This window comes from Leptonychotes weddellii, chromosome 14 (genome assembly GCF_054177405.1).
Source record: "Leptonychotes weddellii isolate Sample4059 chromosome 14, ASM5417740v2, whole genome shotgun sequence".
NCBI classification, from domain to species: domain Eukaryota; kingdom Metazoa; phylum Chordata; class Mammalia; order Carnivora; family Phocidae; genus Leptonychotes; species Leptonychotes weddellii.
Window position 1 is genome coordinate 55,231,637 of NC_138382.1, and position 17,017 is coordinate 55,248,653.

A 17,017-nucleotide genomic window follows, 5' to 3' on the forward strand; every position below is an offset into this window, starting at 1 on the left:
AACTAACGTCCCTCCCCATTGCGAAATTTGAGATGAAAAAGCCCGCCAGGGTCCGGAGCCAGGAGGGGCGGAGCCAGAACGCGCCCCACAGTCCGCCCAAATTCCGCGCCTCCCCAGCCCGGACAAAGCGTAGCCTCCCATTCTTGATAAATGTGAGCCAAATCGGGTAAATCCTGAGGCTTCTAAAGTACAACGAGGACACCGGCAACAAGGATTCCCGCCTCCCTGCCTCCACGACTCTAAGGCTACAGCGTCCGTACAACCAAGCCCCGCCAAGCCCGCGGGACTCCGGACGGGGCGAGGCCGCTGGGAGGACCCGAGGCCTACGGGGCCTGGGGTGGGGCGGGGCCGGCGCGGCGCGAGGCCCCGAGGCTGAGGTGCGTGGCTGCCCAAGGAGTGCCGGATGCTGAGTTCAACACATGCCACTTGCTCTTTTAGTCCTCAGGCCCCAGCCGTCGCATCCCCACAGCTGCCCATGTCGTGACGCTCTTTCCTATCTCCCTGTCACTTTGGTTGTTCGATGGGAGGGAAAAATGGAACCTCTAAGTCAGGCATCTCCTAGGCACCGGCCAATGAAATAGGCAGTGGAGGTGGGGTCCTTTGCTCGCGCCGAAATTCAAAGGTATAAATATTTCCGGTCCTGATGCGGAGCGCGGGGCGAGTGTTGCAGCCGCTATGGAGGGCTTCTCTTGGTAGCGCCCGAAGCCTGGCAGAGTGGGCCGGCTTTCTGCTCTTGTAACCAGGAGTAGCTTCTAGGGCGCCTCAAGCCGGGGCGGCCTGGCGCAGCGGTGAGGCGGGTGCGTGCGCGCGGCTGGTTGGGCCTACTCTGGCATTCCTTGGCTGGAGAGGAGGAAGGGTTTTTTTGTGTGTGCCAGGGGAGAGAGGGGTTAGCAAGAAGGGCCCTCAAACTAAAGTGAGTCCTGATGGGTTCCCTGACAGAGTGGCTACTTCCTTTCCAGCCTTGGAGTAGGGCAAACGTGTTGATAGAAAGGCCTGGTGGGGCTAGGGAACAGGCAGAGTGAAAACAAGCTGGAGAGTATGTGGGATTCATCTATTTAGTGAATATTGATGGCACTTCCCTTTCCCGGCGCCCTGGAGTCAGGCACTATTCCGGAATACAGCGGTGGACGCAGGCAAAGATTCTACAGGAACTTGCATTACGATAGTCTGGATAGACGAGTAAATACTGTTTAGTGTCATCCTAAGTACGATGAAGGAAAAAGCAGAGTGAGGGGATGGGGACAGGTGCGTTTTTAAATAGGGAAGTCAGAAAAGACCCTAGTAAGATTACGTTTGAGCAAGGACTTGAGTGTAGTAAAGAGCGAGTCATGTCATTTTTGGGGAGCAGGACATTATGGACAAAGGGAGTGGGATATGAAATAATCAGTTTCTGTTAGAGTATGATAAAGATGGAAGGTAAGCCTAGAAAAGTAAGTCGTTGACTTCAGGTTGAATTAATGGTTTAATTCCAATTAATTAAGTTGGAAAAAGGTGTCTTTACATTAGAGGAAGTAGCTCGGCAAGTGGCTGTTTTCTATTAAGCTGTCATTCTTACGTTTTAGTCTTTTACATACATTATGATTACAGATTTCTGTCCCACTTATCTATTTCTGTTTTATACAGAGCTGCTTTGTGGCCTGTTGGATTCCTAGCAGACGTTTACCTGTCCAAGTCAGTAGTGAAAATGCATGTTAAGTCAATCATCCTTGAAGGATTTAAGTCCTATGCTCAGAGGACTGAAGTCAATGGTTTTGACCCCCTCTTCAATGCTATCACTGGTTTAAATGGTAGTGGGAAATCCAACATATTGGACTCCATCTGCTTTTTACTGGGCATCTCCAACCTCTCTCAGGTAAACTTTCTGATTTATGTGGATTATAAGTTTGGGGACCCTCAGGGGAATCCACATTGGACTTAGAGACTATTGCCAGTATTCTCTTCATTTGCATTTTTGTTTATGCAAATTATCTTATACCTCACCACAATCCTTTAGAGGTAGATATTATTACTCCGTTTTTCGGGTGAGAAAACAGAAACTTGGTGTTGCGTAAGGTTCATCCCTTTTAAGATGTTCGGAGCAACACTCAAAGTCAGGTATTCTTTAAGGCAGTCTTCTTCCAGAGTCTGTATTCCTATCCACTCACCCTGCATTATAATGCCTTTTCAGGTCTAAAGGAATTGGATGAACAGTGAAATTCTTAGATGCTGTCTTCCTAAATCTTTGAAATGAACTTCAGTTAAGAAATGAGTGGAAAACCATTCAATGCAGGGGTGGAAAAGTCCTGTGGAGAAAGGCACTCATTTTAGGTGGTTTCCCATTTTCCTTGCTTTTCTTGGTTCTGAATGCAACTGTCTGTCCTTGGCTACTTAATGGATACTACATGGGTGGTTTTCCAACAGCAAGAAACCCAATTTTAATGCCATTTTGTGCAGTATGGGGTTTTGTAATTGATAAACTTTTCTTTTGTTTTAGGTTCGGGCTTCTAATTTACAAGATTTAGTTTACAAAAATGGGCAGGCTGGTATAACCAAAGCCTCAGTGTCAATCACATTTGATAATTCTGACAAAAAGCAAAGCCCTTTAGGATTTGAGGTTCATGATGAAATTACAGTAACAAGGCAGGTGAGTGGTTTCAGAATATCTGGATATCTAAGAACTTATGTCTGAGGTGTTTTTGGCTATATGACTTTTCGTGGAGAGAAAGTTTATGAGCAAAATTGATCAAATACTGACTAGATTTCTTTTTTTTTTAAGATTTTATTTATTTATTTGACAGAGACAGCGAGAGAGGGAACACAAGCAGAGGGAGTGGGAGAGGGAGAAGCAGGCTTCCTGCTGAGCAGGGAGCCCGATGCGATGCAGGGTTCCATCCCAGGACCCTGAGATCATGACCTGAGCTGAAGGTACATGTTTAACCGACTGAGCCACTCAGGCACCCCCTGACTAGATTTCTTAAGAGTATCTTCCTTATGTTAAAAATTTGATCATGCAAATTCTACCATTTACCAAGAGGATTGAAAGGGATCTGAAAAGCCATCAATCAGTGTAGACACTCAACCATGCTTAAATCTTGAACCATACTTGAATCTTCTCTGTGCTGGAATACCTATAGTTGGGATCTTGTTATCTTCTGAGGTAATATATTCTGTTACTGGTCAGGTCTAATTAGTTATTCCTATAAAATGAGCCGAAGTATTGTCATCAACTTTTACACATTAAATCTGGTTCCTTGAAAGCATCGAAAAGCAAATCTAATGTATTCCATATTTTAATATTTAGGTTTAATATTTAGGTGTTAAATATTTAATATTTAAGCTAAATCTCTCTAGGTCTTTCAACTGATAATTGTTTCTATTTCCTTCACTTGTCTGATCACACTGAATACAAACTTGCTCTAGTTTTTTTATGCCCTTATTTTTTTTAATGCATGGCACCTTAAATTGCATTTACCAGAAATAGTCTCCTTAGGACAGGATTAAGCAGAATTGTCATTTCTTTAAATTTAAGTGCCCTTCTGTTTTCCCCTATATGACATTGGAGAGTTCATAATACATTATGAATTCATATCTGATTTACTTAAAATCACTCTAATTTTTTAAATGTGTGTTATTAGCTATGTTACTGCCATTTCTGTATGCAGGTTTTTAAAACCAGTGCAGGACCATACATCTGTCCCTTTTTCTTATAGTCATACAATGTTACTTTGTCAGTTTTATTTTTAAAAATTCTGTTAAGTCCTGTTTACTCTCCATCTTAGCATTATGTAACTTATGAATCCCCTTTCTATTTTAATAAAAACCTCTGGCTAAAAAAAAATAAGGCATTGACTAGGATAAAATCCTGTTGTGTGTCATTAAGTATCCATGAAATACTTTTAGGAATTTTCAGTAAATCTGCTACTAATCTACCTAAAAATCCTTTCCTCATGCATTCCATATGCCTGTATTTTGTCATAAGGATTTTGTTAAAATATTTATGTATATTGGGTCTGTTCAAATATATTAATATATGATCAGCTTCATACTCCTGTCAAGAAATGAATTAACACTCATTCAGTATTTTATTAAATGTTTGCTGTGTGCTGGGCATTCTTGAAGGCACTGGGAAATACAGATAGAAGAATGAGTAACATCTTATTAAGGACCTCAAAATACTATGGGTGAGATGATTATTTAGGTGATAATAGAAGTGCAATAGTAGAGTCTGAACAAGTTGGTGTCTGGTATAAGTTCTTTGAAGCTCTATGATTACTCTTTTTCTTTCAAGAATTCACAAGTCATGTCTTTATTAACCCCTTTTAGAATCTTGTCAAGGATTGTTATCAAACTGCTTATCTTTGGGGCAGCTGGGTGGCTCATTCGGTTAAGCGTCTGATTCTTGATTTCAGCTCAGGTCATGATCTCGGGGTTGTGAGATCAAGCCCCCTCATGGTTCTTAACGCAGGGCGTGAAACCTGCTTAAGATTCTCTTTCCCTTTCCCTCTTAAAAACAAAAACAAAATGAGAAAAACCAAAACAAAACTGCTTGTCTTTAGTTTTTAGTATCTGACTTCTGTTCTTTGGAAATTAAAACGAGGAAAGAGGGGTTAACTTCTGAGCGTGGAAAAATTGCAGAAAGAGTGATCAGGGTTAGAATATGTTTTACACATGCTTGGAAACAAAGTCAAAAGTGACCTTAGAGATCTAGTCCAATGCAGGGGAGGTTAGGAGGATTGTGCATGGTTATATAACTAGTTAGCAAAAGTCTTTGGATTGAGTCAGGACAATTGACGTCTGTATTCTTGTTGACCATCTCACACTTCCTCCATTATTTACTCAGGATTGGTTTTATTTACCATTAGTTGGACAGAACAAACAAGTGAAACATATTTGGGAATTTATCATCTTAGTTCAAGATGTGTATGTTCATTTATATATTTTAAAATACTTCCCTTTTAGGTGGTTATTGGTGGTAGAAATAAATATTTAATCAATGGAGTAAATGCAAACAATACCAGAGTACAAGATCTCTTCTGTTCTGTTGGCCTTAATGTTAACAACCCTCACTTTCTCATCATGCAGGTATTTTATTTATGGTCTTTATATAATGGTTTTGACATCGTTTATTTTTTAAGTTATTATAATAGGAGAAGTGCTTCTTTTTGGGTTTTCTATTGTACTGGTATTTGGGTACCTGTTAAGAGTATAGGTTTATATGTACTGATATGTTCTAAGATACACATTTGAAGAATGTCTAGAAGTAATTTTCCTTGACTTATTTTGTTATTGCAAGAATAATACACGGTCACTGTAAAAATTTTTAAAAATATATTGTCATAATGTATCCTTTTAAAGTACTGGATTCAAGCATTTCATTATTTCAAATATATACTAAATTTTAAGTAATTTTCTTCCTTAGAAACTTATTCAAATGAAAAATAAGTGCTAATATTGTCTTGCCCTTATATTACCTCACTTGACCCATCCATCTGTCCTCCTAGAAAATCACAGCAAGGCCAATGGCAGGATCCTAATGCAACCAAAATAACGTTATTTTTACCACATCACAGCCTCAAAGCTGAAAATTGATTTCAAATGAATCTAAATCCTAAGTAATATGATGCCCCGAGAGTTGGGTTAGTAGGGTTTTGTTTTATTTTTGATAGTGATATGCTGGCATTGAACTAAAAGATTTTACTCTTTTATTTGAGGCCCAGAAGTGTGCAGTGTATTTCTAGAAATTATCTTGGAGCACAGCCATTAAAAAAAAAAAAACAAGAAGTGTTCAACAGTTATGCCAACATTTATATATTTATATACTTGCTGGAGACTTCTATGTCATTATTGTTTCAGAAATATGGTCTGAGTTAACTTTGTATTTAATAACTATGTCACTGGTAAGTGAAAAGGTAAATAGCAAATTTCTGGAATTATAAGGTACCTTTGGTCTCAAATGTAATGTAGGTAAAAGAACTCCCAAAAGATTTGTATATTAGGATGGAACAACTTCAGGGCAGATAAACATGTATGCCTATATGACTCTATCATTATAGTAACTGCCATTTTATTTTTCAGGGCCGAATTACAAAAGTATTGAATATGAAACCTCCAGAGGTAAGGATACTATTTGTGGACAGTAAAAATTATAATTGTAGATATTGTTTTTAATCTTTTAAATCAATTTTTTAAGCATAATTTCTTCCATTAAAATTCTTGGAAACATTACTAAGTGATTAGTAAAGAAAGTCATTTTTTGGTTTTTTGTTTGTTTTTTACTATTTGGCACTGTGTCACCCCACCTTTTTAAAGCTGTATAACATAACCCTTCTGAGCCTGTGTTTCCTCATCTGTAGATTAGAGTCAAAAGTCCTTACCTCAGGTATTTTGAGGATTAAATGAGAATGTTTAAGAAAAGCCACGGGTCATTGTTGAGCAGATATTTTTTAATGTAGGTATAAGTGATATACTAGTTTCAGGTGTGCAGCATAGTGATTAAATATATGTCGTCATTGCAAAATGATCCTTATAAGCCATTTAACAGCCATCACCACAATTAAAATTTTCTTTTTTAAAGATTTTATTTATTTATTTATTTGACAGAGAGAGAGTGAGAGCAGGAACACAAGCAGGGGGAGTGGGAGAGGGAGAAGCAGGCTCCCCACTGAGCAGGGAGCCCAATGCGGGGCTCGATCCCAGGACCCTGGGATCACGACCTGAGCCGAAGGCAGATGCTTAACGACTGAGCCACCCAGGCGCCCCAGAATTTTCTTTTTCTTATGAGAACTTTAAGATTTACTCTCTTAGCAACTTTCAGATATACAATACAGTATTAACTATAGTCACCATGCTATATATTATATCCCCAGGACTTTTGTAACTGAAGGTTGTAGCTTTGATCACCTGTACCCATATTGCCCACCCACTAACCCCCATCTCTGGCAACCACTAATATGTTCTCTCTGAGCTCAGGTTTTTCTTTTTTTCTTTTTAGATTCCACATACAAGTAAGATTATACAGTATTTGTCTTTCTCTGTCTGACTTATTTCACTTAGCATAATGCCCTCAAGTTCCATCCATGTTGTCACAAATGGCAAGATTGTATTTTTTTAAATAACTGAATGATATTCCATTGTGTATATACATATCACATTTTTTTTATCCATTCATCTGTCAGTGGACACTTTGTTTCCATGTCTTGGTATTATAAATGAGGTTGCAGATACCTTTTCAAGTTAGTGTCTTTGTATTCTTTGGATAAATATCCAGAAGTGGAATTGTTGGATTATATAGTAGTTCTATTTTTAATTTTTTGAAGAACCTTCATAGTTTTCGATAATGGCTGCACCCAATTTACATTCCTACCAACAGTACATAAGGTTTCCCTTTTCTCCACAGCCTCACCAACGCTTGTTTTTTCTTGTCTTTGTGATAATAGCCATTCTGACAGAAGTAGTAGCTCATGGTTTTAATTTGAATTTCCCAGATGATTAGTGATGTTGAGTACCATCTATATACATATTGGCCATCTGTATGTTTTTTGTGAAAAATGTTTGTTCCCATACACATGTTCCTTATGTATTTGGATATTAACCCCTTAGCAGATTCATGACTTACAACTATTTTCTCCCGTTCCGTAGGTTGCCTTTTCATTTTGTTTTTGGTTTCCTTTGTTGTGTCGGTTTTCAGCTTGATATAATCCCACTTGTTTATTTTTGCCTTTGTTGCCTTTGCTTTGGTGTTAAATCCAAAAAAATCCCCACCATGACCGATGTCAAGGAGCTTAACCTCCTGTGTTTTCTTCTAAGAGTTTTATGTGCCCAATATTAAAAGAAATTTGACTGTATCAAGCAGCCTTTCTCAACCAGTGTTCTGTGTCAGAGTTAAACCCTACAGAAGGGGCGCCTGGGTGGCTCAGTTGGTTGAGCGACTGCCTTCGGCTCAGGTCATGATCCTGGAGTCCCGGGATTGAGTCCCGCATCAGGCTCCCTGCTCAGCGGGGGGTCTGCTTCTCCCTCTGACCCTCTTCCCTCTCGTGCTCTCTGTCTCTCATTCTCTCTCAAATAAATAAATAAAATCTTTAAAAAAAAAAAAAAAACCCTACAGAAGAAGATTTGAGTGAAATTAATTCATTGAATACAGTGGATTGCTTAGGGCATAGGGTATTAAGACTTAATTTTAATTTTTTTCTTGGAGCCCCCTTGAAAAGAGTTGGTATGAAGGAATGAATGTTTTGTATAAGAACAAAGTCTCTATAGTTACTCTTTTCTATTGAGAAGAACTAAGAAGAAAAAACTGATAATTGATAACACCAGTCTGGTTTGAACATAGGTCATGCATATCTTCTTTAGATAACATCTTAAGGGAAACTTCTAATTTGAAACCTGTCAAATACATAGAAATCAAAATGGTTTTGAGAGAAATAATCCTCTTGAGATAAGGATTGATGGTGAGTAGAAGCTTCTGAAAAAGGAGTGCTGGTAAAATTGTTCTACTTTTAAAACATAATTGATTAGTGTTTGCCTTTTTCAGAGTGCTTTTCACATGAATTACTTTGTGTAATTCTTAATAGTGTTGTGAGATGTTAAGTACCCTGTGGATGAAAAAACTGGCACAAAAAATTAGGAATTTCTAAAGTGACAACTGAGTGTTGTTAGTCTTTACTTTTTTAGACTTATATATGAAGGAAAAGAGGAGGGAGGAATTACTGGCTTCAATTTTATTTTTATTTTTAAATGTTTATTTTTAGGTAATTTGTATATCCAACATGGGGCTCAAACCCACAACCCCAAAATCAAGAGTCACATGCTCAGCTGACTGAGCCAGTCAGACACCCCTGGCTTCAATTTTAAAAGAGATTTACTCTGCAACCTCAGTGTAGCATGCAGTTTGATTTTAGGATTGGAGTAAAGGTCAGAAATATTTCTTGAATGTTAGGGCTATGGGTAATACATGCACTTAACATCTCTGATCCATTTGGGATACTTTGGTAAAATGCTTAGTGAAGTTAAGACCTTAAATTATATACTTTTTGTAACCTCCAATGAAGTTCTTTATCTTGGATTCTAAAAACATTAATATAATTGTCTTTCCAGATTTTGTCCATGATAGAAGAAGCAGCTGGAACCAGGATGTATGAGTACAAAAAAATAGCTGCCCAGAAAACTATAGAAAAAAAAGAGGCTAAGCTGAAAGAAATTAAGACGGTAATTAAATTTACATAAAACGTTTTTAAAGACGAGAGTAATTTCAGAGTTTCTCTGCTGTAAAGAGGAAGTTCCCCCTCCCTAGTTTTCCTTGGACTTCATGCTTCCTTTCCTTTTCAGTTTTTTTTAATGGTACTTTCATACTGAAAAATTTGATTTTCCTTTATTTTCCAGATACTTGAAGAAGAGATTACTCCAACCATTCAAAAATTAAAAGAGGTATATACTATATAGAGGATAGCCAGCTAGAACATCTCTCAAAAATGGTGACATATTCAAGATTATACAAATAGAGATGAAATGTATACCACGTCTCAGGAATTTTTCTGTGGGAGAGATAGGAGTTAAGAGTTGGTACTTGATAATCAGCCTTCTGCTTGTAGAGGGCATGTTCTTCATATCTATTAATCATTGCTCTTCATAATCTCAGAAAATGATATGCCAGATTGTAATACTTTGTTGAAGAGAAGTCTGAATTTTCCTGGATAATTGGAATTAGTGAACTATTTCTTGAGGATATCACAGTCCTAGTAACCCTGTTGGTAGAGTGAATAACTTCTAGGATAATAGGGCTATCACTGCAATTACTGCTGTCAAGACAGTTGGTATGTGAGGGGTACTGAAACAGATGTCCAGATTTTTTCTATAATCTTTGTAGCTTCTGACATCAATGTTTCAGTGAAAAAATGCACTTAGAGCGCATTGATTTTAAAGTTACTCATTTAGGAATTCATTAAATGCTCATTAAAATTCGATACTTCTCAAAAGTTGTCTTCTGAATCCATATAATAGTGTGGATGTTATTAGAAAAACTGAAAAGTGATCTTGAAGGTATCCTGTTTATATGAACAGTTAGTAGAAAACACTAGATCATGAGTTTAAACCTAGGTTTTATACCTGATTTTGCCAAATTCTTTCTAAATCTGACAACATGGAGAGGTCATTTAACCACACTGAATTCATTTCTTCTGCAAGTTCAAGATTTTAATTATTATTCTGTTTGCCCTAGCAGGTCCTTATTGGAATCAAGTTTAGTAATGTGTGAGCATATGTTTGTAAGTAGTTACATGATTGAATGTTGGGTAGGCATCTTGGTAATACTACTACAAAATACGTGTAATAGTATATCATTGGTGGTTGTATAGGTCATATTTATAGACTACTTACTAACCCCAGTTTATGAACCTTATGTCTACATTTCTTTGTTAATCCCAACTGCCCTGATTATATATTGGAAGAAATAGCCACATGGGATTCACTGGAGATGGTATAATTCTGTCTGAAAAGCCAGAGGTCTAATGTTAAAGTTTCTATAATCCATGATCACTAATCTAAGACAAAATCTATTATGTGATGGGAAATTTTATACATGTTGCTATAGTTTGAGTCTTTCTAAATTTGTTGAAAAATACGAAGTTTGAGTTATACTTTATTGGTGATTTCTTTTCTAGGAAAGATCTTCCTACTTGGAGTACCAAAAAGTAATGAGGGAAATAGAACATTTGAGTCGTTTATATATTGCCTATCAGTTTTTGCTGGCTGAAGATACAAAAGAACGCTCAGCCGAGGAGTTAAAAGAAATGCAAGATAAAGTTGTAAAGCTTCAAGAAAAATTGTCTGAGAATGATAAAAAAATAAAAGCACTTAGTCATGAAATAGAAGAGTTGGAAAAAGGAAAAGATAAGGTCAGATATATACGTAAGAATAGATAATATACTGTGAAAAAGTTATATACAATAACTAATATTCACTGGGCATGGTCTTCCATATTGATTTGTTAATCTTAATGTATGATAATAAATAGCTTATAAAAAGTAAATCTTCTAGAAGTCATACAAGAAGATGATGACATGAGTAAATTATAAGTACGTTGATTGAATTGGGTGCATTTGATTATAGGAAATTGGAGGTATACTCCGATCTTTAGAAGATGCTCTTGCAGAAGCTCAGCGAGTTAATACTAAATCTCAAAGTGCCTTTGATCTCAAGAAGAAAAATCTGGCAAGTGAAGAGAACAAACGCAAAGAGCTAGAGAAAAATATGATTGAGGTAAGTAAATATGAAGTTCAGTTTAATTCCACTAGTATACATTTGTCTGTTACATTAATATTTATTGAGTGTGTGCTATGGACCAAGTATAGTTTGGGCTAGGAATATAGCAGTGGATTTTTGTCTTTGACAATTGGAAATATTGTTACCATTAGCTTAGTAGAGAATAGAAAGAAGTACAGTGTGAACATAATAGGCTTGAGGTGCCTGTTAAACATCTAAGTAGAGATGTTGATTAGGTAGTTGAATATGGGAATATTGAATCCAGTCTAGATAGACAAACCACAAAAAGGCTTCTTTTATATGCACTCATTTCTTAGGTAATCCCATCCAGCCTGGTAGCCCTAAAATACCATCTGCAGGGTGATGTTCAGATCTATAATTAACCTTGACTCCTTCCCTGAATATTTGTCCAGCTATTGGATTGATGTTTTTACATACATGATTAACAAAAAGTCTAAAACTTAATGTATCAAAAAGAGAACTCTTAAATATTCCCTGCCTACTCAAACCTCTTTTATTTTATTTTTTTTAAAGATTTTATTTATTTATTTGACAGATAGCGAGAGCAGGAACACAAGCAGGAGGAGTGGGAGAGGGAGAAGCAGGCTTCCCGCCAAGCAGGGATCCCAATGTGGGGCTCGATCCCAGGATCGAAGGCAGACACTTAACTACTGAGCCACCCATGCGCCCCCCAAACCTCTTTTAGTAGCTGAATTTTCCCTATGTTAGAAAAGGGTACCAGGCACCACTATTAACCTAATTGTTCAGTCCAGAAATCCTGGAGTCTTCCTGCATTCCACCTTTTTTCTCAAACTCCATATCTAATCCATCAGCAAACTCTCTTGACTTTAAAAGTACATCCTGAATACAGCCACTTTTCATCACCTCCATCACTGCTAACCTGCAAGCCATCATCACCCATGAGGGATGCTATAATAGTGTCCATATCAGTTATCCTGCTTTTACTCTTGCTGCTCTACAGTCAGCTCTTTACAGAAGCTGAAATATAAATTGGATCACATCACTCTTGTACTTAAAATTCCTTAATGGTTTCAAAGTCACATGTATAATTGAGCCTTTACCATCCCTACCTGATAGGACTCCTGGCTCCTTTCCACTTGCTCACTGTGCTCCAACCACAGTTCCTCAAACACCTAAGCATGTTCTGCGGAGTTTGCCTATTATTTGTCCCCCTAGTATCAGCATGATCATTCCTTTTATTTCATGTAGGTTCTTCTCAAAATGTCACCACAAAAAGGCCTTCCCTCATTGTTCTTAAAATAGTAGTTTCCATCACTTTCCGTCCCTTTACCTTGCTTTATTTTTTCCTCTGTCTTCCATTCTAGAATATTGGGTCCCTGAGGACCATGTCTTTAATGTCTAGAACAATGCCTGGTACATGGTAAACATCTAATAAATATTTAATGAATCATGAGTTAAACATGTGGGCCAAAATTTCTGGTCACTTTCATGTAAATAATATAGCTGGATTCTATTTTTTTCCAGTGCTGGTATCTTAGTATATATGGTGTTATAGTGCATATAACTTAAAAGATGTTAAGTATTAGTAATGCTGTTCCCATAAGTATTTAATATTTAAATTTTATGGCCTTTGATAGTTTATAAATTTTCGTGTACACGCTCCTAATCCTACAGTCTCTACTTTGAAGCTTAGAGTAGAATGGTTATTCAATTTTAAAGCTCTAGAAAGTGATTTTTAGTTTCTTCAAATGGTTGGTTTGCACTATAATATTTTAGCTAATTTCTAGATTAGACTGTAACATATGGAATGAAAGTATTTCTGGTAGTATAAGGGCACGTTTATCTGAAAAACAGGGTGAATTTCAAAATGGAAATAAAGTATTTAAAGTTATGATGGTTAAATTATTTTCCTTTTAACCATGTCCACTTCAAAATGCTATGAAATTTGATGACCTAAAGGTATAGGTGTATAGGAAAAAATGGATGTCTTTCCTAAAACCTAATACTTTCCAATCTTAAACTCTTTCTGAAGGATTCTAGAACTTTAGCCGCAAAGGAAAAAGAGGTTAAAAAGATAACAGATGGGCTGAACGCCCTTCAGGAAGCAGGTAACAAAGATGCTGAAGCTTTGGCTGCTGCACAGCAGCACTTCAACGCTGTTTCCGCCGGCCTGTCTAGCAGTGACGACGGGGCCGAAGCAACTCTTGCTGGTCAAATGATGGCCTGTAAGAATGACATAAGTAAAGCTCAGACAGAAGCCAAACAGGTAAATATAGACGTTAACGACCGTGTGATTGCTTTTTTTTTTTTTTTAAGAAGCTGCTTCACATTATGCTTTAGCAGTTGTTGTAAAACATTGACAATATTCAGATCAGTGTCATGGAATTTGTTATTCTGCCACTCTATATCTTAACTGCTAAATATTGATGACAATAGTTTAAGATGCTATACAACATTAACTACCTTCATAGGTTAGTTGAAATTGTAAATTCAGTAAGTGCTTTATTTGTAGTATTGTATGGAATATTTGAGGTTAATTTCTTGTTTTTTCTTATTTCTTTTCCCTGTTTTTGTTGGCAACATAAAGTTGCAGTCTTAAGCTTTAACAGGAAAACAAACATCCTGTCCATTTCTGTGCCCACCGCACTTAGTCCTTACCTTTCGTCCTTGGAAGTACCTCTACCTCCCTCTCCCCCATTCTAGTCTTCCCTTTCCCTACACTAATTTCATAATCTTTAAGGCTTGTCAGTGAAGGCTTTCAAATTTGTATATATATATTTTTTAAAGATTTTATTTATTTGACAGAGAGAGACACAGCGAGAGAGGGAATACAAGCAGGGGGAGTGGGAGAAGAAGCAGGCTCCCTGCTGAGCAGGGAGCCCGATGCGGGGCTTGATCCCAGGACCCTGGGATCATGACCTGAGCCGAAGGCAGACGCTTAACGACTGAGCCACCCAGGCGCCCCTCAAATTTGTTTAGATAGTTGTGCAGCTTTTAAAGTCCTATGGATGCAAGAGTTTTGAGGGCAGAAAGAAAAAATACATGTATTTTTTCACGCATTTTTAAATTTTTTTACAAGACAACTCCTCTTTAAAAATATATACAGATGTTCATATCTGTGTTGGTATTAATCCTGTTCAACATTTTCTGTTACACGTTTGCAACTTTTCCATTCAAAGATGATGGTCACAAAAATCTGTAAGAAATCAATAGAAAAACTTTCAGGTCCTCTCAGTTTTTCTGTTAACTTACTATATATTGGGAAAAGTCCACCATTATTCAGTTTTAGATGAGGTGACATCCACCTAGATCTCAGAATACTGGTTCATTCTTTTAAGGAACAGTGTACTCAGTTACATAAACTAGCATTTGAATATCCAACTCCTAGCACTGAAATTTCTCTTGTCAGTTTAGTTTCCCATTCCAGTGTAATTTTCTTACTGCTCAATACAGTTTCTCCACTGTTAATTGAACAACACTCACAAATACACAAATACAAATACACATATGAAAGGAAGAGAACTAGAGTTCTGATTACTAGCTTTCTATTGTGTTTTTAATTTAACCAGCTAATGACAGTTATTCTTGGATATAATTTTTGAACTCAGTAATGTAATCTTTAATAAGTATTAAAAATATGGACTTAAATTATAAATTATTTGATGAATTAGGTTAAGCATATATTCATTTAGACTCTGAATAGTTTTCTGAGGAGAAAATACTGGGAAATGATTCATCCCTTGAGATACTAATGCAAGTGACCTAACAGTTACATTTTCAAGGCTGATGTTTCTTAAACCAATCTGCATTTGTGGCCATTTAATCATTAGCACTGTTTGCCTCACATAGTCTATTAAATTTTCAATAACAGGCGCAGATGAAGTTGAAACATGCCCAACAAGAATTAAAGACTAAACAGGCTGAAGTTAAGAAGATGGATAGTGGCTACAGGAAGGATCAAGAAGCTTTAGAGGCTGTGAAGAAACTTAAAGAAAAACTTGAAGCCGAAATGAAAAAGCTAAATTATGAAGGTTTGCATTTAAACACTTGATATTAAATCATTAGGAGGTAGTGATTGTCGATAGAAACGAAATTAAATAAAGGAAATAGCAAGTACGAATTTTTTTTTTACTCTATTAATGGATGTTAGTGTAAGAAATATTTCTAAATACAGTTGATCCCTGAACATTAGCTTGAACTGCATGGGTCTGCTTACTTGAGGCTTTTTTTTGTTTTGATAAATACAATTTAGTACTGTAAATGTATTTTCTTTAACCTACTTAATTGTAAGAACACAATATATAATACATAAAACATACAAACTATGTGTTAACCATTTATCTTCTCCATAAAGCTTCTTGTGAACATTTGACCATTAGTTAAGTTTGAGGGTCAAAAGTTAAACACAAATTTAGGGGTGTCTGCTTCAGTGGGTAGAGCATACAACTCTTGATCTCAGGGTGGTGAATTCAAACCCTATGTTGGGCATGGAGGTTACTTAAAAAAAAAAAAAATCATGGATTTAGAACTGTGTGGGGCAGGGGTGTCAGTGCCCCAACCTCCTCCCAAGTCACCCCATTGTTTAAGGGTCAACTAAGTATAAAACAGCTGTTCTTTTTAATCCCAGTATAGTTAATATACAGTGTTATTTTAGTTTCAGGTGTAGAGTATAGTGATTCAACAGTTCTATACATTACTCAGTGCTCATCATGATTAAGTGTACTTTTAATCCACTTTACCTGTTTCATTTCACCCATCCGCCTACCATGTTCCCCATCAATTTGTTAACTATAGTTAGTGGTTTTTTGGTTTGTCTCTTTTTTTTTCCTTATTTGCTGCTTTGTTTCTTAAATTCCACATGAGTGAAATCATGGTAATTGTCTTTTTCTGACTGACTTATTTCACTTAGCATTATACTCACTAGATCTATCTGCGTTGCAAATGGCAAGATTTCATTCTTTTTTGTGGCTGAGTAATATTCCATTGTATATCTATATCATATCTTTATCCATTCATCTATTGATAGACACATGGGTTGCTTCCATAATTTGGCTATTGCAAATAATGCAGCAATAAACATAGGGGTGTATATTTTTTCAAATTATTGTTTTCATTTTCTTTGGGTAAATACCCAGTATTGAAATTATTGGATTAGATGGTAATCATATTTTTAATTTTTTGAGGAGCCTCCATGCTGTTTTCCATAGTGGCTACACCAGTTTGCGTTCCCACCAACAGTGCACAAGTGTTCCTTTTTCTCCACAACTTTGCCAACACTTATTGTCTCTTGTTTTGAGTATAGCTATTCTGACAGGTGTGAAGTAATATCTCATTGTGGTTTGGATTTGCATTTCCCTGGTGATTAGTGATGTTGAGCATCTTTTCATGTGTCTGTTGGCCATTTCTGTGTCTTCTTTGCAGAAAGGTCTGTTTATGTCTTCTGCCCATTTTTAATTGGATTATTTGTTTTTTTAGTGTTGAGTTGTTTAAGTTCTTTGTATATTTTGGATACTAACCGTTAATGGATGTGTCATTTGTAAATATCTTCTCCCATTCCATAGGTTGTCTTAATTTTGTTGGTTGTTTCCTTTGCTGTGTAGAAGCTTTTTATTTTGACATAGTCCAATAGTTTATTTTTGCTTTTGTTTCCTGTGCCTCAGGAGACCTATCTAGAAAAATGTTGGTATAGCTGATGTCAGAGACATTATTGCCTATGCTTTCTTCTAGGATTTTTATGGTTTCAAGTCTCACGTTTAGGTCCTTAATTCATTTTGAGTTTATTTTTGTGTATGGTGTAAGA

The 17,017-nt window shown here is 36.7% G+C and overlaps 1 protein-coding gene and 1 long non-coding RNA gene across 3 annotated transcripts in view; one reads left to right on the forward strand and one right to left on the reverse strand.

Moving 5' to 3' along the window:
• Nucleotides 1-626: 626 nt before the first annotated feature.
• SMC2 (structural maintenance of chromosomes 2) overlaps nucleotides 627-17,017 on the forward strand; it is a 65,432-nt gene continuing 49,041 nt past the window's right edge. For both annotated transcript variants that reach the window (XM_081803295.1, XM_081803296.1), the window contains exons 1-11: nucleotides 627-797; nucleotides 1,624-1,852; nucleotides 2,474-2,623; nucleotides 4,939-5,061; nucleotides 6,055-6,093; nucleotides 9,073-9,183; nucleotides 9,358-9,402; nucleotides 10,635-10,868; nucleotides 11,083-11,232; nucleotides 13,250-13,483; nucleotides 15,089-15,248. In XM_081803295.1, coding sequence (XP_081659421.1) covers nucleotides 1,685-1,852; nucleotides 2,474-2,623; nucleotides 4,939-5,061; nucleotides 6,055-6,093; nucleotides 9,073-9,183; nucleotides 9,358-9,402; nucleotides 10,635-10,868; nucleotides 11,083-11,232; nucleotides 13,250-13,483; nucleotides 15,089-15,248 — 1,414 coding nt within the window. In that variant the 5' untranslated portion in view covers nucleotides 627-797; nucleotides 1,624-1,684. The remainder of the gene's footprint in view (nucleotides 798-1,623; nucleotides 1,853-2,473; nucleotides 2,624-4,938; nucleotides 5,062-6,054; nucleotides 6,094-9,072; nucleotides 9,184-9,357; nucleotides 9,403-10,634; nucleotides 10,869-11,082; nucleotides 11,233-13,249; nucleotides 13,484-15,088; nucleotides 15,249-17,017) is intronic.
• LOC145717085 (uncharacterized) overlaps nucleotides 12,053-17,017 on the reverse strand; it is a 33,607-nt gene continuing 28,642 nt past the window's right edge. Inside the window, exon 2 of the long non-coding RNA XR_014140096.1 lies at nucleotides 12,053-13,440. This is a non-coding gene — a long non-coding RNA (uncharacterized LOC145717085). The remainder of the gene's footprint in view (nucleotides 13,441-17,017) is intronic.